The sequence below is a fragment of the Ovis canadensis genome, chromosome 9 (assembly GCF_042477335.2).
Source record: "Ovis canadensis isolate MfBH-ARS-UI-01 breed Bighorn chromosome 9, ARS-UI_OviCan_v2, whole genome shotgun sequence".
Lineage (NCBI taxonomy): Eukaryota > Metazoa > Chordata > Mammalia > Artiodactyla > Bovidae > Ovis > Ovis canadensis.
Window position 1 is genome coordinate 43660539 of NC_091253.1, and position 20576 is coordinate 43681114.

The following is a 20576-nucleotide window of genomic DNA, read 5'->3' on the forward strand; positions in this document are numbered from 1 at the left end:
GCAATACCATCCATCTGCATATTATTAAATCATAAATGATCATTAAATGATTATAAAGTGATTATTAAATCATTAAGTCATTGTGATTAAAAGGATCACCTTTTAGAGAAAGAGTGTTTTGAATATTATTACTAGAAAGATGTCTTATGGGGCATTTTTCAAAAGACTCAGCTTTTTTTACCTAAATAGTAAGTTGATGGATCAAGGAAACGTTTGTGATCAAAGATAAGATTTCTATCTGAAATTTTGAACTTTGTAGCAATGTGAAATTCTAAGTGTTATTACCATTAAAATCTTATCATTTATAAACAATAATTTCTAATAGTTATTAACCGCTCTTGAACTGCCAGATTCTGAGCTAAATATATTCTGTGTCCAGAAAGTCGACAGCTGTTGTTGGACCTCTATAGACAACAAGATTAAGTATTAAGAGGTTAGGTTATTTACCCATTTTCTGTAACAGGCACAGCTGTACCTCAACCCCCATCAAAGCTGATGACAGAGTCCTGACTCCCAATAAATATTCTCTCTAGCTGTACAACCAGCATGAAATTATTGCTGTGCTCTCTATTTGAAAACAACAATGCTTCCTCTCTAAGTTATTCGCCTTCTGGTTTACTTACAACTGAAATAGATGGATTGAAATGTCCAGCAGCAAGCAAACCATTTCCTAACATCAAGGACTGGGTATTAATTGTATCAGATTCACCAAATAAACATGTACATCTTCATAGTAGTTGTCATAAATGTCTGCATTTTAATTTATTAGTGATTTCAGGCAAAAGTCTGTAGATACCAAGTATTGCTACAAGCACACACATATTTGCATTCATTTGCTCACTTTGCCCGGTTTTCACTCTTTGAGGCTTCTGTCTCCACCAGTGTCAACAGGGATACGTACCTCTGCACCACAGAAACAGGAAGGTGGCGGGGCAGGTAGTCGAGCTCAGTTAGAGAGTGTGCACTAGTTCCAAGGGCCAGGTAAAACCACCGATGAATTATCATTCAAAGGATGATTTTCTAAATTAACTAACTTATTGAGTTGTAGTTCACATACCATACAATCTACCAACTTAAAGTGTACAAGTCAGTGGTTTTTATTATGTTCACAGATGTGTGCACTTCTCACTAAGTCAGTTTTAGAACAGTTTCATCAATTGAAGAAGAAACCCATAGCTTTCAGCCACCGCCCCCAACTCTGTCTCAGCTCCAGGCAGCCAGCAGTCTGCTCTCTGCCCCTACAGATTCCCTACTCTGAATTTCCATAGGAAGGCAATCATAAATCATGTGGGAAAGACCATTAACTTTCCCATAGCTAAGCTGAGTGGTTTTGGCAGATCAGCACCGCATTCAGATGAATAAGAACATTGTCCATGTTCTCAAATTGATGTTCCTTTAGGTGCTTCTCCTGTTCCTGTCGACTGTCTGTGATTTTCTGTTTACAAGTATTCTCCTTTCTCTGAATGGATCTGTAATGTTGAAATCTATTATCTTTTTCTTTCTGGAACCCAGAATATGACTGATTGATTGTAATGAAAAGATTGAGTTGAAAGGATTTATTTGGCAAGATTCCCAGTGTTATTAAAAACATAACTGAGTTTGGTTTAGTGGAATTTCACGGTTATACTGGAAAATCACTGTATAGTCTCAAGCTCAAAATGCTTTAGCTGAGGCCTTATATCCTGGTAACTATAGAACTAGCTATAGAATTGATTATCCTTTGTGAAAAGGCTCTCTCAAAACTGAGTGGTGTACTTTTTAATATTTTCTGGGATGCGCTTTAGATTGTCACCTCACTTTTTCTAATTTCATTTTACCCTGGATCAACCGAGCTCGAGTAATTCATTTACTTTCTATAAACCATGGCCAAAAGCCTTGCAGCCTGACCGGCCTCAGGGTAGGTCGGGGAGAGATGATGAAGGCAATCTGCCCTGACCTCAGGTCCTTCATATTATGGAGGGAAAGGAGACACTGTTCAAAGTGTCATGCAGAGAAATGTGGTCCCAGGCATGGCCCAGGGCATGTGCACAGAGGCTGATGGAAGGACTCTGGCTGTGTGTGAGCAGAGTCTTAACCTTACACCTGGCTAAGGGTCAAGGGGAAAAGCACTGGGGGCCAAGGGGTCATGCTTGCGGACAAGGACAAAGGTGCGGGATAAAGCAGAGGGGAGGCTGAGGTCACTGGACCTTGGCTTTTATCCCACGTGCAACGTGAAGCCTGTCACCAATTGTAAACAGGGGGAGTTATGTTATCTGCTTTCTGGCTGGAAGGTTTTGAATCTCCCTAGTTAGGTCCAGAGCTAAATCTAATTTACTTTGATAAAGCTGGACTGCTCTCACGTTTCATTAAATAAATGAAGGCACAGTGATCTTCAGTTCCAATTTTATCTTCTGACTTTTGTCTTAAAAATCTCTCTCTAATCAATTAATAAAGTGATCTCCTTAAATTAGCTTTAAAATTATCTCAGAGCCTCAAATGTCTGATTTAAAAAATAGTAAAAATTTTGGATTCAAATCATTGGAATTTCAGAAGCAATTTTACATATAAAAGAAAAATGTTGACCAAACAGGGGTTAGTTATACCCTATTATTAAAAGATAGTAGTAAGTCTCAGGTATTGAGGGAAGGATGGATAGCTGAGTTGACCCTCAGAAAACTGGTACCTCTAGACCAAACCTGGGAGAGGCTTCCCACTCTCCTACTGTGGTAGCCTGCGCTTAACACCCAAGCATCAAGAAAACCTTTGAATTCAGTACTGCGAGGAGAGAAGACTGCCACAAGCAAACACAGCTGAAGGAGAGTGCTACGACGCCAGCTGCCGGCCTAGAGTGACATGCATAGGGTTCTCCTCTGCCCCCAACACCAGAACCATATCTGGATGGGTCTGTTTTCTCTCTTTATGTCACATAAAACTTCATCATTGTATGCTTTGTTTTAATCAGCATTTTCTTCTAAGAAATGGAGATGTATTCTGAAAATTTTTCCCATTTTTGAAGTATCTCTAGGAACTATCTGTAACCATATACCTTTGATTCCATTGTTCACCTTCTTAGTTTCTACTCAAAATCTTTCTGCAAAGTATTTTCAAGAGTGAAAAATTTTAGGTCTGAGAAAGCTTTAGAGTTCATTGTTTCACTTATTCATTCAACAAACATTTCAAAGCTTAAGAAAGCATATTATTCCAGGCACAGATATTACCTCAATTTAGGAAACAAATTTGATCCCTAGGTTAGGAAGATAACCTGGAGTAGGGCAAAGTAACCTACTCCAGTGTTCTTGCCTGAAGAATCTCATGGACAGAGCAGCCTGGTGGGCTACAATTCATGGGGTTGCAAGGAAAGGGACATGACTGAAGCACCTAGCATGTGCACACAAGCAGGAAACAAATAGCCAAACCAAATAGCCAAGACAAATACATAAATAAGTCCGTCGCCATTGCAGAACTTACTCTGTGGTTGGGGACAAGGGAAGGAGAAAGGAAATGCATGATGAATGTAGGAAATGAAGAGGACAGTAGAAGAGAAGCTGATGAATATAATAGGAGAAGATAGAACAGAATGCAGGCCTGGGGAACCCAGAGCCCTAGCCCTACACATGAAGCTCCTTTGGTCCTGATCCTTTGGGGTTTCCTGTGCTCTGGAAGCACACATGTGCACTGTGCCCTCTGTCACAGTCCTGGGCTCTGATCATGTGAGGACTGTCCTGGACAGGATCAGGGCACCGTGACACAGACCAGGAGGCAAAAGCAGGACCCAGAGCCGAGGAAGCTCACACCAGAGACTCTGCCCAGAACTGGTGTGAGTGGGGGGTGAGTGTCTGCTCGGTGAGATGTGGTGAAAACAGGGGACTGATGGGTGGGTTTGAATTTCACCCTGGGTAAGGCAGATTCCAATATTTGTTTATCACATCTCTTCCTAATACCCCCGAAGCAGAAAGGACTACTTGTCAAGAAAAATTTCATAGTCACTGCTTTCTCGACTATCGCCTCTCTTGGGCTTTCCAGGTGGCTCAGTGGTAAAGGATCTGCCTGCCAATGCAGGAGACGCAGGTTCGATACCTGGGTCAGGAGGGTCCCCTGAAGAGGAAACGGCAACCCACTCTGGTGTTCTTGCCTGGGAAATCCATCCCTTGGACAGAGGAGCCTGGCGCTACAGTCCATGGGGCTGCAAGAATCTAACTCAACAGCATGTGTGCATTGTCTATCTTATTTTTAAGTTTATTGAAACTCGGTGCTAAAAATGGACATTCATGGGGAAAATTGTCTATTCTAAAATAATTTTTGCCCTTGAAGGGAGAAAGGCTTAGGGATTTACTTATTCTGAAGCTGCAGAAGCCCCAGTGGAATTTAGATCTTCTTTTGAACTACCCACATTAAAAGTGCCATCCTTACCTTCTATGTGAAATCGTACTGTTTAATGAACTTACTTGATTTTTAAACTATTGCTTTCAACCTTCTCAACTCTGTTACATAAAACTGTAATTCATACAGTTACTTCAGGAATTTATTTTCTTCCACATAAGTTCAGTTACTTATTTTTCTGTATTTTTTCCTATCTCATTTGGTCCGTTAGCCAAAGCACTACTGCATTATTCTTGGAGGCTTGTTCTTTAGTATACGCTTCCATATAATACTGATGACCTCGCCCCCTCCATTAAGCATATGCACACTCTGCTTTTTGTCCAGTTTATGCAGGCAGAGGTCTGTCTAGCCACTTAGCATTCCAACGGGCCATTACTCGGTTCTCAGCATAAAGCAGCTGAGCCAGATAATGGAAATGCATAATTGTCTGCTGTTTGGAACCCGAAATAAGAGTTTCTTCAATGGATAGCGTGGCTGGTCATTGGAGGAAATGTCTTCTTAAGGCATCACCATATTAATCTTAAAAAATTAAAATTTTCAAAGTCAACTATTATTAATTCTTGGATGTCGCAGTGAAATTATAAACAGATGAGCTTCTTGGGAGCACAGTCTCCTTGATAGAGTGATTCCACGAGTTTATTTAAATTCTATTTAGTGTCTGTTCACCTGCTATCCTTGGCCTGTATAGTTTCTGAACAAAAAGCTGAGTTTTTATTCTTTTGAGATTAAAAAGTGAAAACGTGTGATTTTTTCTTTCCAGGGGGGAGCGGAACATAACATTCCAGTTGTGGTTTCAAAAATCTCGAAGGAGCAGAGAGGTAAATTGTTCAGAGGGTGTCCTACGGTTGCTTCCTGAGTGAGTCACAGTTCTGAGGAGCAAGGCTATAGTTCAGAACCAGGAGATTGTACGAAACCTCTCAGTCCAGTTCCCATGACCAGGCCACATGTGGCTGGTTCTAACTATGGAGTTTCAGACCCTTATCCACACCCAGCCCCCTGCGGTGGGGCAGGCTGGTCTTTAAAAGAAACATGGAACTGATTCTATCGTCAATGGATTGACTGTCCAGATCTAGACATTTTCATAGACACCTTAAACTTATAGGAACATGAAAACATTTAGTCCTTCCAGACTGTAAGATCTGAAATGATGGGATTAAATGGAAGTGTCTCAGCATGTGTTTCAGTACTTGAGCTGAATCATATGATTATTTTTGGAAATTTCCATTGCTTGTGGATCTTTTAAGATGCTACCCTTATAGACCATTTTACTTTTTCCTTTAATTACTTTGTCCTTTAATCCTCCTCCATCTTTGCTTTTGCCCTCAATCAGTTTTGGCTTTATTGAATTAAGAATTCTTACTTCTGTGTGAAGAAAGTAGACAGGCATAGCCAATTCTCCTTCTCCATTCACAGCTGAACTGTCAGGACTGCTGTTTATTGGGGACGCAATTCTCCAGGTATACATTTTACCATTATTTTCCATGTATCACCAAGATACAGTCAGTTCACAGTATGCTCTTCAAATTCTCTCTCACTTTCCATTGCAGATAAATGGGATTAATGTGAGAAAATGCAGACATGAAGAAGTGGTGAGTCTTCTTTACCTTTTCTAATATTGTTATTTTCCCCATGTGCAAATGATTTATGGCATTGATAAAAACTTCCTTTTTTCATTAGGAACATATGAAACTGGTCCTGTGTGATATCAGATTTTCAAATAATCTCTTACTTGTTTTGTTTTTCATTAGAAACAGATCAGTGACTATCACCCAGAACAAAATGTAATTCAAGAAATACTAAAGGAGGGCTATTTGCTATGTTTCCCAATTAATCCCCACAGTTTTCCCTTGTAGCTCAGTCAGTAAAGATTCTGCCTGCAATGCAGGAGACCTGGGTTCGATTCCTGAATCAGGAAGATCCCCTGGAGAAGGAAATGGCAACCCACACCAGTATTCTTGCCTAGAGAATCCCATGGACAGAGGAGCCTGATGGGCTACAGTCCACAGTGTCACAACAGTCGGACATGACTGAGTGACTAGACCACCACCAGAGCATGTCCACTAAGCATATCTCTAGGTGAAATATACCTCTAAATCTTAGAAAGTTTTTGAAATCTTATACATTCTCAGTTGCTCAGTCCTTTCTGAGTCTTTGTGACCCTATGGACTGTAGCCCGTCAGGTTTCTTTGTCCTTGGGTTTCTCCACACAAGAATACTGAGTCTGTTGCCATTTTCTTCTCCAGGGCATCTTCCCCACCCAGGGCTCAAACTGGCAGGAGACTTAAGAGACGTGTGTGTATGTGTGTGTGCACACGTGCCTGTGTGAGAGAGAGAGACAACATTTAGAGATAGTTGATCTCAAGGCTCTGGTTTAGCACTCAGCAGCTACACAAAAAGGTCAGCAGTGTTTATTGTGAATTTTCTTGGATGTAGGTAAACGTGCAGACCTGAATTCCGGGCCTCTGATGTCCTAATTCACTCGGTGTAGGTGACCCAGGAATTTGTCTTTCATCAGCCAGCCCCGTGGTTTCATGTCAGCAACCTCTAATCGGCACTTTGGGAGAAGCTGGGAGGTGGAGGAGCTTCCTTGGGGCTGAGGGAGGACTTAAAAAAATGATGCCAGAAAGAACAGCCAGTGTCGGGTGCTTGGGAAATGTTTTTCACGGTTGATTCAATAACACTCATAGAACCTTCACTGAATTTCCATATCAGCTCACATGGGAAAGGAGAGAGGAGAAATTATGTTTAAAGGTTTGTACTCAGGGGTCAAACAAAATGAAAATACCCTGAGCCTTCAGCTTCTCACAGCTTCAGTTCATTTGGTTTGTGAGGACGCGGCACCTCTGCTAACAGCTACTTGGAGAAGACTCTTCTGACATATTTACATATTTTAGACCTCAAAAAGGCAGCTTCAAGTGTCTGAAAAGCTACAGCTCCACAAGCAGAGTTCTGGAGGGTTCTTCGTGGGATGGACAAGGAGTGTCCCTTTGCATCACTCCTCTGCTCTTTCAAAAATCCTACTTGGTCCCCTTTGGCATCCCTGGTGAGCCTCGCATAAAATTTATATACTTCAGATCTTACACCACATCAAATGGATACAGGGAAAAGCAACATTTGAGAACAAACTTTTAGACAAATGAGAATCAGCACAGCAGAGACCGCTCTGTTCTGAATATATGTAAATTCCAAATAAAGCCCTGTAAGCAGAGCTATTTTAACTTTAGTCTTTTTTTCAGAAGTACAGAGCGATGTTAAACTCATTGTTCAGGGAGCAAGAACAGGTGCATTCTCTTCCAAAAACACATGCTACCAGTGGAGTCTGGTTTGTGATTTGTTCTTCAGAGACATGCAGTGAGCTTACAGGAACTGTGTGGGGCTTTGATTGAATAGATCAGAGTGGCCTGAAAGATGTGTGATTGTTGTTCAGTTGCTCAGTATTCATGTCCGACTCTTTGCAACTCCATGGACTGTAGCACGCCAGGCTTACCTGTCCTTCACTGTCTCCTGGTGTTTGCTCACACTCATGTCTACTGAGACAGTGATGCCATCCAATCATCTCATTCTCTGTTGCCATTTTCTTCTTCTGCCCTCAATCTTTCCCAGCATCAGGGTCTTTTCCAACAAGTCAGTTTTCTCATTAGCTGGCCAAAGTATTGGAGATTCAGCTTCAGCATCAGTCCTTTCAATGAATATTCAGGGTTTATTTCCTTTTGGATTGACTGGTTTGACCTCCTTGCTGTCCAAGGGACTCTCAAGAGTCTTCTCCAGCACCATGATTCAGAAGCATCAATTCTTTGGCACTCAGCCTTCTTTATGGTCCAACTCTCACATCCGTGCATGACTACTGGAAAAACCATAGACTTGACAATGCAATCCTTTGTCAGAAAATTGATGTCTCTGCTTTTTAGTATGCTACTAGGTTTGTCACAGCTTTTCTTCCAAGGAGCAAGTGTCTTTTAATTTCATGGCTGCAGTCTAAAAGATTGGAACGTGCTTGAATGGTGTTCATTCTGTTTCAAAGAAAAGGGACTTGAGATTGTATTGCAAATCGTATGTGGCCCTTTATAATAAGCTTTTATTCTTTTGAGAAGTTTAAACTTATCAGCTTTAAAATGTAGATACTGATTTTTTTAACCTGGTTCCAGTCTTTCACTTTGCAACAGCGATCAGCAACTTTTTATCTTCATTGTCAATTATCTAAGTAAGCAAACTGACTGACACCTCAGTGGGGCTGATTTTAATTAAATGTTTAAGACCAGACTTACAGGGGCAGAAAAAGGCACCACAAGCTGAGAGGTATGGATAGTTTTAGTGCCTCAGTCAGTGCCTCAGAGTCCTTAATTTAGAAAGAAACTGAGAAGGTATGACCGTAGGTTGTTTGTGCACCTGATTCTCTCTTGTTCACCTGCACAGATCACTGCTGTTAGAAGCAGCATCGTTCTTAGCTGCCTTCTACAGGAAGCCATGGCTTCTGTGATGTGCTGCAGGCTGGCCTGTGTACGTGGGGATCCCTCCTCCCCATCCCTGGGTGCTCAGGGGATTGTGTTAATGGAGTTCTTTACCCAAATGCCTAGAAACAGATCATCATGGCTTCTGCATCTGTTTCTCACGTTGCCAGCTGGGGTGAGTGATCTCCACTCCAGGCTGTACCCACCCCACCCTGGGAGGCCTCTTGATACAAGAAATCAAGAAAGGAAAGCTCCCAGTTTCCATATCAAAAAGGATTAGCCCAGGCACCAACTTTGAGACATACATGTCCTAAAAAAAGAGTTTCATCCACTCTTTGTTGTTATGACCTTACTCATAAAGAGCATTAGATAATTAGAAGTGAAAATAACTATCACTCTAATTCTGAATTTGTGAATTTGGACCAAACTCTACCAGAGTGTGTAATTTTTACAACAGCAGAAGGAGGAGCTCAAATTATGTAAATTAAAGGATTCATTCAAGCAATGGTATCAAATTTTGGTAAGAGAAACATAAAATATTGCTTAATATAATGTTGATTGTTATAAAATGTGCTTAATTCAAAATTTTCATTGGAATAAAAATAACATTTACCTTTTTAGCTCAATCAGAAAATGACATTGCAAGGGTTTATATCACATCATCTGAAAATGAGGCATTAGTTTATATACTAGAGGTTTTGTGAGTTACCAAGAAACACATTCAGGATGTGACTTGGGACTACAGATCAATTTAGACCTTGACAAAAAGGTTAACTTGTCACTGAGTTACACACCATGTTTTACCTAACTGCTGACAGTTCCCAGTATGTTCTCAGTTTGGAAACAGGTTTTAAGATCTAACCGATTAATATTTTCCTCAAGGACTATGACTATACTGGACTTTTTTCCTTTGTATCAACTACCACCAACTAAAGCCACACATGAAATAATTTAACTTTTAATATTTCCCACTGGTTTAGGAAATATTAAGTGCAAAGGCAAAAATGTGGGAAATATTGTTTATTGAATCTGTGAATTTTGAAAAGCAATAAAATATCCAGAACTCTTTGATTTTGAAAAGCAATAAAATATCCAGAACTTGCCTTTTTTTACATCCTTAGGTTCTCATTAACACCTTTAGGAGTTCCTTCTCACAGGTCTGTCCCCTAATTAGGTTATGAATAGAGACAGCACAGGAGATAAGTTAATTAATTTTCCTCCTGGCTACAGACTCTCAGCCAGTCCCTACCTGGCTATTAACAGGGGTCTGTACTTCATTTCATTTCTTTGGTTTTTGCCCAATGTTTCTTTTCCTGTCCCAGGATCCAAGCCAGATTACACATCACAGGGAGTTGTCAAGTGTCCTATGGCTCCTCCGGGCCGTCATAGTTTCCAGGGCTTCTTTTTTCGATAACACTCACAGGTTTGAGGAGTATTGCTCAGCTGTTTTGTGCAATATGTCTCAACTGGGAGTTTTCTGGTGTTTTTCTTGCAACTAGACTGGGTGTTTGTGTTTCAGGAGGAAGGCCACAGAGGCACAGCCCATCCTCATCCCGTCTCACCACGTGTACGCACCTTCCTGACCGAGTGGCCAGCTGTGGGCAGAGGCTGAGCTTCAGCTTTCTCTGCTTGAGGCCCCGCATGCTCCCCCCATGCTCTGCTCTGAGGAAGGGGGTCGCTGTGCACACCCCGCCCTCAGTGGTAACATGCTTCTCTCTCACAGGGTGGGCTGTCTGTCTACGTTCCCTGGAATTCTGCTGCACAGGAGATTTGTCTGTTTATCCTCAATGTTTAAACTTTATTCCATCTTTCTGATAGATCAGTAAGGGTTGTGGACCTTGACCTTGTACTCTGGGCTATAAGCTCTTTTCAAGTGGTTTTAGTGTTGCTTTGCAATAGTCCTTGGACTTCGGTTTTTGGTTTTGGGGTTTTTTTTTTTTTAGCACTTTTTCAGTTTGTGGCACTAAAAGTTGTTCTAGGTGCATCTTGCACATTTCCTGCCAAGCCGGGAATCAGCCATTTCTCCCAGAGGCCCTGTTTTCCCTTGTTGGAGAACATCTGAGAAACTGTGTTCTTGGAGCTGGGTGCTCATTGCTCTGGAGCAGCTGTGCCTCCGAGGCCCCTCGGCTCACAGGACAGGAGGCTTGTGTGAGTGTGTGTGTGTGAGTGTGTGTGTGTGTGTGTGTGTGTGCCAAGGTGCTCACATACCTACTCACACATGTCCATGTCCATGTCCACGTTACGCTAAACATGACGCTACATGGCTGCCTCCAAGGAAAGCCATCATCACGTAGATGAACGACTAGAACTAGCCCCCTCCCTTTGCTTATCTATAACCTGCCTCATTGATGAAAGTGAAAGAGGAGAGTGAAACAGTTGGGTTAAAGCTCAACATTCAGAAAACGAAGATCATGGCACCTGGTCCCATCACTTCATGGGAAATAGATGGGGAAACAGTAGAAACAGTGTCAGACTTTATTTTGGGGGGCTCCAAAATCACTGCAGATGGTGACTGCAGCCATGAAATTAAAAGACGCTTACTCCTTGGAAGGAAAGTTATGACCAACCTAGATAGCATATTGAAAAGCAGAGACATTACTTTGCCAACAAAGGTCCGTCTAGTCAAGGCTATGGTTTTTCCAGTAGTCATGTATGGATGTGAGAGTTGGACTGTGAAGAGAGCTGAGCACCAAAGAATTGATGTTTTTGAACTGTGGTGTTGGAGAAGACTCTTGAGAGTCCCTTGGACTGCAAGGAGATCCAACCAGTCCATTCTGAAGGAGATCAACCCTGGGATTTCTTTGGAAGGAATGATGCTAAAGCTGAAACTCCAGTACTTTGGCCACCGTATGAGAAGAGTTGACTCATTGGAAAAGACTTTGATGCTGGGAGGGATTGGGGGCAGGAGGAGAAGGGGACGACCAAGGATGAGATGGCTGGATGGCATCACTGAATTGATGGACGTGAGTCTGGGGAGGCCTGGCAAGCTGTGATTCATGGGGTCACAAAGAGTCGGACACAACTGAGTGACTGAACTGAACTGAACTGAACTGAACCATCTGCCATCTGTCGATTTAATTGTTCTAACCCAGTACATATGTACAGCAGGATCAGGATGGCTAACCCACTCACCAGTGGGCAAACTCCATGAGGACAGTAGAGGACTGGTGTACATTTCCTTTTTGCCTTTCGTATTCTAGATTTCATTAGTTTTAGGTCAGTTCCACTCCCCCATGCCCTACAGGGAAGTGGTTTCAGACACTGATAACACAATCTTGTTGCCTTCTGTTCTTCATCCTAACATCCCTCAACCTCCCAAATGACTCCTTTAAAGGTCTGCACACATCAAGGCTCACTCACCTTTTGCTGCACACTCTACAAGTTTTGACAAGTGCACAGCATTGCGTCGCCACCATCATGACACCATGCAGAAGATTTCCACATCCCTAAAATATCCTCCTCAACCATTCCCCCTCCCCCACACCAATGATCCTCTGGAAATAACCATCTCACTGTCTTTAGAGTTTTGCCTTCACCAGAATGTCATACAGTTGAAATCATAGAGAATGTAGCCTTTTCAGACTGGCTTCTTTCACTTAGCAATGTCACTGAAGAATGATCCATGTAATCTAGCTCTCGATGATTTATTTATTTTTGTGCACCAAATAATATTTGAGGGTCTGGACAAGGGAATATTAAGCAATTTCACTACAGTTTTTCTTTAACTCTGTTTACCCATTGGAGGATGTTGTGCTTACTTCCAGTTCACAGTGATTATGAATAAAGCTGTTATAAATATTTGCATGTAGGTTTTTGTGTGGACCTAAGTTTTATTTTTTTGCATATTTATTTATTTTTATTTTTTTTAGTTTTTTATTTTTTTAATAACTTAGGAGGTATATTGCTGGTTGTATGGTAAGATTTTACTTAGTTTACAAGAAGCTGTCAAACTGTCTTGTGAAACGGCAGTGCTATTCTGCAGTCCCTCCATCAGCAGTAAAGGAGTGTCCCGTGCTCTGTATCCTCAGCCACAACTGGTGTCTTGACGTTTGTGAATCTGAACCATGTGGGCAGGGGTATCTCATTCTGCTAATGTATGATTCCTTAATGACAGATGATGGAGGACATATGTTCATATGTTTATTTGCCCTCTTTATATTTTCTTTGATGATGTCCATTCACATATTTTGCCCACTTTTACATCCAGTTGTTTGTTTTCTTATTGTTGAATGAACAAAGTTTTATATATATACATATGTGTATATATACATAGGAAGTAACTCTTCGTATATATTGGATACAACATAAATAAATGGTTTAAAGATATTGTCTCCCTGTCTGTGGCGCAGAAAATTGCTTTTTAATTTTCTTAAAAGTATATTTTACAGAACAAAAGTTTTTTTTTTAATTTCAATAAAGTCCAACACATCAATTATTTGATGGCCATAAAGATTGCTTTATTTCCTTCTTTAAATCTATGTAACCTTAATTTATATTTTGTTTCCATCATATTAGAAACAAGTCTGGAAGCTTGCAGCATGATTTGAATACTCATATGAATATGAGAAAATATGTCCTTATATGTCATTTTCTTGTTCCTGGTCTCAGGGGGAAAATGAAATGAAATGAAGTCGCTCAGTTGTGTCCGATTCTTTGCAACCCCATGGACTGTAGCCTACCCGGCTCCTCCCTCCATGGGATTCTCCAGGCAAGAGTACTGGAGTAGGTTGCCATTTCCTTCTTCAGGGGATCTTCCCGACCCAGGGATTGAACCCAGGTCTCCAGCATTCCAGGCAGATGCTTTAACTGCTGAGCCACCAGGGAAGCCCTTGTGGGAAGGGGTCCAATTTCCCATCATTAAGTGTGATATAAGCTGTGTGGGTTTTGTAGATGTTCTTTATCAAGTTGAAGAAATCCCCCTATATTTCTAGTTTGCATAGAGTTTTAATCAAAGAAGTATGTTGAGGCTTTTCAAATGCTTGTTCTACATCAGTTGATATGAATATACTTGTTTTGTTCTTTAAATGTTTGATGTGGAGATAACATTGTTTGAATTTACAATGCTGAATCACCCTTGCTTACCTGGAATAAATCCAGTTTGTTGTGATGTATAACTCCTTTTATACATTGTTCGTTGGGTTTGATGTACTAATGACTTTTTGAAAATCGTTGCATAAATGCATTTGGGGCTGCCCAGCATCACATCAGCTTTCCTCAAGGGATGTTTATCTACCTGTCACTTCAACTTGTGAGCCAGTGCCTTCCAACAATTATGTGCCACAAACAAAACTGAGTCGAAAACAGGAAGATAGACCATAAGTCCCATAGAATAACACGATCCAAAAATCAGCAGTACAAAATGATGGAGAGGGTGTAGAGCCCCAGGAATTTTCACTCATTGCAGGTCGAAATGCAAAATGATGAAGCCACCGTGAAACACCGTTTGACAGTTTGTTGCAAAGTGAAATGTTATGTTATACAACGGGCATGCATATTCACAAGTATTTAGCCAAGAAAAACAAAAACATATGTTCATAGAAAAATATGTATAGGAGGTTTTAGTGAAGCTTTTATTCTTAATCACCAAAAATTAGAGCCAACCAACATGTCCTCAACATATGAATGGATAAACAGACTGTGCTGCAACCAAAAGTGGAATACTCTTCAGTAATAAAAAGGAGTGATTGTCTCAATCGATGCAGAGAAAAGCATTTGACAAAATTCAACACTCTTCCTTGATAAAAAATAACAAGCAGGGAATAAAAATAAGCTACCTCAACATAATAAACACTTTAAATGAGAAACCCAGTGTTAATATCATACTCAGCAAAAAAAGCTTTTTCGCTAAGATCAAGAATAAGAAAAAGATTCCCACTTTTACCAGTTCAAATCAACATAGTATTGGAAGTTTTATCCAGTGCAATTATGAAAGGAAAGAAAATACATCAAAATTGGAAAATAAAGAAGATGATCTCTGTTCATAGATGACATAATTTCGCCATTTTATTTTTGTGGATTTTAAATTTAAAAAAAAAAATGAGACAGATAATAACCATGCTGTCAGATAATACATAGAGTTATGCTGTGCTATGAACCACATCTAAAAGTTTCTTTCACACTGACTTGATGGTGAAAATCTGTTCAAAGATGTTTTATGTTCTTAACAAAAGTATGATTTGATGCTCAGATACAGATTATTTTCTGGAATCTAAGATTGATTACAAAATTTTTTGCTTTCACATCCAAAATCAGCCTGTAATTAGCAATAAAAATTTCTTTTTGAGAGAATTACAGGCTGTGAAAATGAGTTAATACACAGTTGTATTTAAAGTGGTGTAGCTCAGATACTGAGTGAAAGACACAAAACCATGATTAGCATTATTTTTATTAACAAGTATTGTATCCAGGGAAAGACTGAAGGCAAAAGGAAAAGAGGGTGGGCAGAGGATGAGATGGTTGGATGGCATCACCCACTGAATGAACATAAGTTTGAGCAAACTCTGGGAGGTAGTGAAGGACAGGGAAGCCTAGTATGCTGCCGTCCATGAGGTTGGACAGAGTCAGAAACGACTTAGCGACTGAACAACAACAACAACTATATCTAGTGTACACTCACATCTCTTGGATAAAACAACTGTACTGGAAATTATGTTTGTCCCTGTGAAGATTTTATGGTCTGAGATTGCAGGATCCACAAAGCAGAGCCCCGGTAGCATAATGTACACTGTATCATATACAGTGTATAATATAAGGCATTGTCAGATGCTAGTGATAGACAATATACTACATTTGCTTCACTTTGAGAGTTTTATTCTTTCTCCTTATAATTACTTGTGCTCCATCTATTCAAATAATGTAAACTTTATGTTTATTGGGTAGCAAATAAATCTGACCAGATCAGATGAAATTCAAACATTTTTCTCTTTCCCTACGGTGAACCTTGTGAGGAGACACATGAAAGATGAAAGGCTCTCCATTTGTTACTCTGGATGTCAGGAGGTAAATCTCAGCATCCCCCTGAGATGTTTGGGATGGTCATACACATCTCCCAGTTACTTCAGAAGGAGCTGGATAGTTAGTCTGGGAAACGTCAAGAATTCCTTCTGAGTTTCTTTGCCCAAGCAACATCAAAACAATGTGTGATGGTTCTTAATGGGGTCCTTGACCAGGCACTGCTGCTGCTCTCAGTCCGTGCTGTGGTTTCTGCTCAGTGATGAAAAAACAGAGTTCCTCAGCAGTGAACAGAAACAGCGCTGGACTGGAGTCCCAGCAGCATGTGCTGCACGGCACAGACTTGCTGATTGAGTCTCCCGTTTGTGAAACCCAGACGGGAACTGCCAGCCGTGCTGGTGAGCAACGGCCTTGTAGGTCCAGTGGTCTGACTGTCCTCACCTAATCAATCTCCTTCCTCTCTGGGAGCTGGTCTGAGCAGGTGCTCTGTCTGGGGACACGGTTGCCCAGGTTGCTATGGAAACGGAGCCAGACTAGATGCAGGAGTAAGAGCAGCCCTTCTCCTCTCATTACTCACAAGGTGAACCCTTCTCCTGCTCAGGACTCCAGACAGAGCTAAGCCGGTGGAGGGAGTATCTAGGGACCTCAACCAGGCGGGTTAGGGGCAGGAGCCCAGTGTTCCTCACCACCTGCATTTAAAGGGACATGCTGGTGAGAATTACAGTCAGTGGTTTTTCTCTGATACTGTTTCATTGGAAAGTACTATCTGCAAGCTTCTGTGCCCTCAATGAACCCTCATTCTTCTAAAATTTCTAACTGAACATAAGCCATTTCAGTTTTACATCTCAAGTGACCAGCTTGTAGATTTCTGAAATTGGCATTCATTGACCTGAATTTATTTAAAGAGACAGAGCTTAAAGTTCCTGTTGTCCAACCTTGGCTTCAGGGTCACATGAGACACATAGGGTTCCCCATGGCCTCTGAGACAAGAAGCTGTAAGACAAGACAGGCTAATGTCTGGGCCCCGGCTGTGTTTCATGCATCGTCTTGATCACTTCACCCTTTCGTGGAGTGTCCTTGGGTTGAGATGATGGTGCCTGTTGGAGAGGGAGGGGTGAGAGTGAGGTCTGAGCCTGAAGCTGAGTGACTGACAGAGAGGTTCCTGAAGAGTCTGTTTTGGTTTCCGTCTTGTCATCCTGTCATTGGTCATTTCGTCAGGTACCAGATGGCAGGATTGTCCTCTGGGACTCTTGAAAAAAAGTAGAGTTCAGAGTGGAACAGGAGACTTGAAGGAAGTTCCAGATGACAAAATAAAAAGCACTAAGCTGATACTCTTACCAAGGGCCACCCTTACACATCGTCAGTAATTTCAGATACATCAGACAGGGACAGACGTACCCGGCTTCAAAATAAAGTGCCTGCATTTTGCACAAGTTCATAGCCATCTTCAGGGCTATAATCGCCGTGTACCCACCATTTTGTGTGTGATAAATTCCTCTGAAGACTGAAATTTGAAGTAATCACGAAGTAAGACTCTATTTTCCCTCGTGTATTTAGCAGCATATAAAGATTATTTTCTCCCCACTCATTTAACACATTATATTTGAGACTCACATCTATTTTCAAGTATTTGAAATGACCAGACACCCAGAGAAATCACTGTTTTCTCATGGCAGGACAGCTGTATTTCTCCCTCATGAATGTCTGTTTCCAGGGAAGTGCTGGCACAGGCGGTAGTGGCCCCACAGCGCTGCTGACTCTACCAGAGCATTAATCCTGCTCTCCACGTGCTCTGGGGCAGTGGGGGGAGGGGGACATACCTAAACTTCAAAGTGACGTATGAAATGATGCATGTGATAGAGTGAGATGAAAGACTGTGGGAGGAAGTGCACCAGCAACTCCACCGTGTTTACTGCTGAGTCCTGTGCTGCTGTGCAAACGTGTTGTGATGATGTGTGTAAACAAACACTTGCAGCTTCGGGCTTCAGCTGCTCTGCCAATGTGGGAGTCACCAAGTCCACGTTGCTTCTCAGATCCTGACAATTCACTCCTGAGACAATCTCGTACAGAGCTGTACAAAAATAAGGGAAAGTCTCTACCTTCCTTCAAAAATCAGATAAAGCTTAGTTTTGAACCCACCTGTTCCAGATGACTTTTTAAAACTAAACTTCTTACCAATTTAAAATTTTTGTTAAATTGCCTAAATAGAACATGAACTACTCAGTTGGCAGACAACGTTAGAAAGCACAGTAAAATAGTACTTGTGTCTTTGAAAAAATACTGCAATTAAAACAAATGCTGAAATAGTGTTACTATAGTGTGTGAACTAGTTACCAATGTATTCTGCTTGTTAAGTTCAACTCATCTAGAATGTGGCATTTCACCCACTTTTTTTTACATAGAATCTTATTTTAATGAGGTCTTTTAAAGTGATGGAATTTTTAGTTATAGCTTCAAATATTACAGTAAAAGTGGATCAGGTGTTCTACATCCTCACCTCACTAAAGTAAATGATTCTTTTCCATATTGAAATTCATTAACAGTTATTACTATATCCTGGTTATTAGAGCTGACATTGTTATTTAGTCAACCTCCATTCTTATTTGTAATATTTACCCCAATTGAAAACTTACTACATACTCGTACACTATTTTAGGGTGAAATTTTAGGAATTCAGAAGTACTAAAAATTTAGTAGTTCTTTTTAAAACATACAACTATATATATATTTTTGCTGTGATTTTTTTTAAAAATTTTATGAGAATGTAACATTCGGACTTGAAATATCTATATAAGGGATCCTTTTGTACTTATTTGTGTATGTGGACTATTTTCCACAAATTAAAACGCAGGAAAGCTGATGAAATGACTGAATGGGCGAGATTCATCCTCAGGAACGTCACAGCACCTTTCTCCAGTTGTGATGTCCACAGTAATCCAAATCCCCCATCCCTCCCTCCATCTGTCCTCAGCTTTTCCACCACTGTTCAGTGTCACTTTGTGGCAAAAGATGGTATTTCTAAGTTACCTCAAACTTCTTTCTTATTTTGCACTTTCTTATTTTCCAAATTCCACGTGATGCTTGTCTTCTCATGTTGACCCACCCACTACTTCCAGGGGTGATGGGATTTTCTGCATGCAGTTCTGCACCGCATTTTCCAGCTGGACAGTTCCTGCTGCCACACACGACTTACTGTCCAATCTGGTGGGCTACAGTCCCGCTAGAGTCATACAGAGTCGGAAAGGACTTAAACACACATGCACCGGCACCAGGGTTCGTGGGAACTGTAGGCTCCGACCTTGACCAGATGTCTCTTTCCTGAGAAGGCCCTGTCTCCGCCCTGAATGCTGGCAGCGCTCTAACCCCGCCTGTCACCTGTAGGTGTGGACACGCACACCTGTCTTCACAGAGAGGGGTGTGTGCCCCCGCCACTGCTCCACAGTCTCCCCTCAAATTTACATGTGAAAGTGGGAAGCAGAGGACTTAGTCCCATTCAAGAGAGCCCCACACAATAAGGACATTATTTCCCCCTACAATTAATGTAAATAAATATGGTTATATAAGGAAATGCTTTGTTCACTCAGTGTCCACAGGTAGTCACCATCTCAACATGGATGGTAAAGCTCGGTATCGTATCTAGTGCCAGCTTAGCTGTTTTGTCTGAAGAGATGTTTGTTTAAGACCATTCCTCAAAGTCATGGTCAATTTCCTTTTCCTCCAGAGGTCAGGACTCTAAGGAAATCATTTACTACAGTTAACGACATATCAGCAGGGTGAGGCCAAAGTCAAAGGGAAGTCCTGTGTGTGTGGTGTGTATGTGTGTGGTCTGAGTGTGTGTGTGTGGTCTGAGTGTGTGTGTGGTGTATGTCTGTGTGTGTGTGTGGTCTGTCTCTGTGTGTGTGGTGTGTGTCTGAGTGTGTGTGTGGTGTGTGTCTGTGTGTGTGTGTGGTCTGTCTCTGTGCGTGTGGTGTGTGTCTGTGTGTGCGTGTGTGGTATGTGGAACCCACAGCAGGCTCCCCACCAAGACTAAACCCTCCCATCAGCTGTGCACTCTGAGTGGAGCTGACATGTCAGTGCAGGTTCATAACTTGTATCAAATGTCCCACTCAGCTCCAGTGTGTTGACTACGGGGAGGCTGTATTTCTAGGGGGGAGGGGACCCAGGTGAAATCTCTGCACTTTCCCCTCCAGTTGGCTGAGAACCTGAGACTGCCCTACAAAAATAAAGTCTTTAGAAAACAAAATGGTAAAATAACCTCCAGCTATGAGCATTTTTGGCTTCATATACCGCAGCGGTGGTGGGTGGCTAAATGTTTCCTCAGAACCTCCTGTGAATTTAGAATGGCCCCGGCGGGAAGGCAGAAGGACAGAGAACGCAACAGTATTCTATGCGGTTTCCTGTCTAACAGACGGATGGATTTGACGGACATTTAGGTCACGGGCCGAACGGTTATCTTGTCCTGGTTTAACAGAGTCAGCCTATACATATAAGAGTAGCTCCCTTTCCTTTTTCTGTTTTTATTGATTGCCATCTTTTACCAACTTCTGTGCTTTTGCTCATGTACTCACCCAAGGCAGTATGAGAGAAAAACTGTGCCGATGTTTCATCTGATTAAAATGGACAACATTTGATTTGCGTCAAGAAATGTGAATGAATATGAAAATGATAATTGGATTTATTGGCGCTGATTTCCGATTGTGCAGGAAGATGACATTCTTCCTTATTCATGATGTGGAACCTATATTTTCTACCTGACAGTATCAGGCCAATTATCTCAATCCTGTTCTCTGAAAAGATGACTATTTCTGCATTAATTTT

General features: G+C 41.4%; 1 protein-coding gene across 3 annotated transcripts in view; it reads left to right on the top strand.

Annotated features, from left to right (window-relative positions):
* SNTG1 (syntrophin gamma 1) overlaps window positions 1–20576 on the top strand; it is a 403770-nt gene that overhangs the window by 287318 nt on the left and 95876 nt on the right. For all 3 annotated transcript variants that reach the window (XM_069600005.1, XM_069600004.1, XM_069600006.1), the window contains exons 6-8: window positions 5120–5177; window positions 5773–5816; window positions 5907–5948. In XM_069600005.1, the coding sequence (XP_069456106.1) occupies window positions 5120–5177; window positions 5773–5816; window positions 5907–5948 (144 nt within the window). The remainder of the gene's footprint in view (window positions 1–5119; window positions 5178–5772; window positions 5817–5906; window positions 5949–20576) is intronic.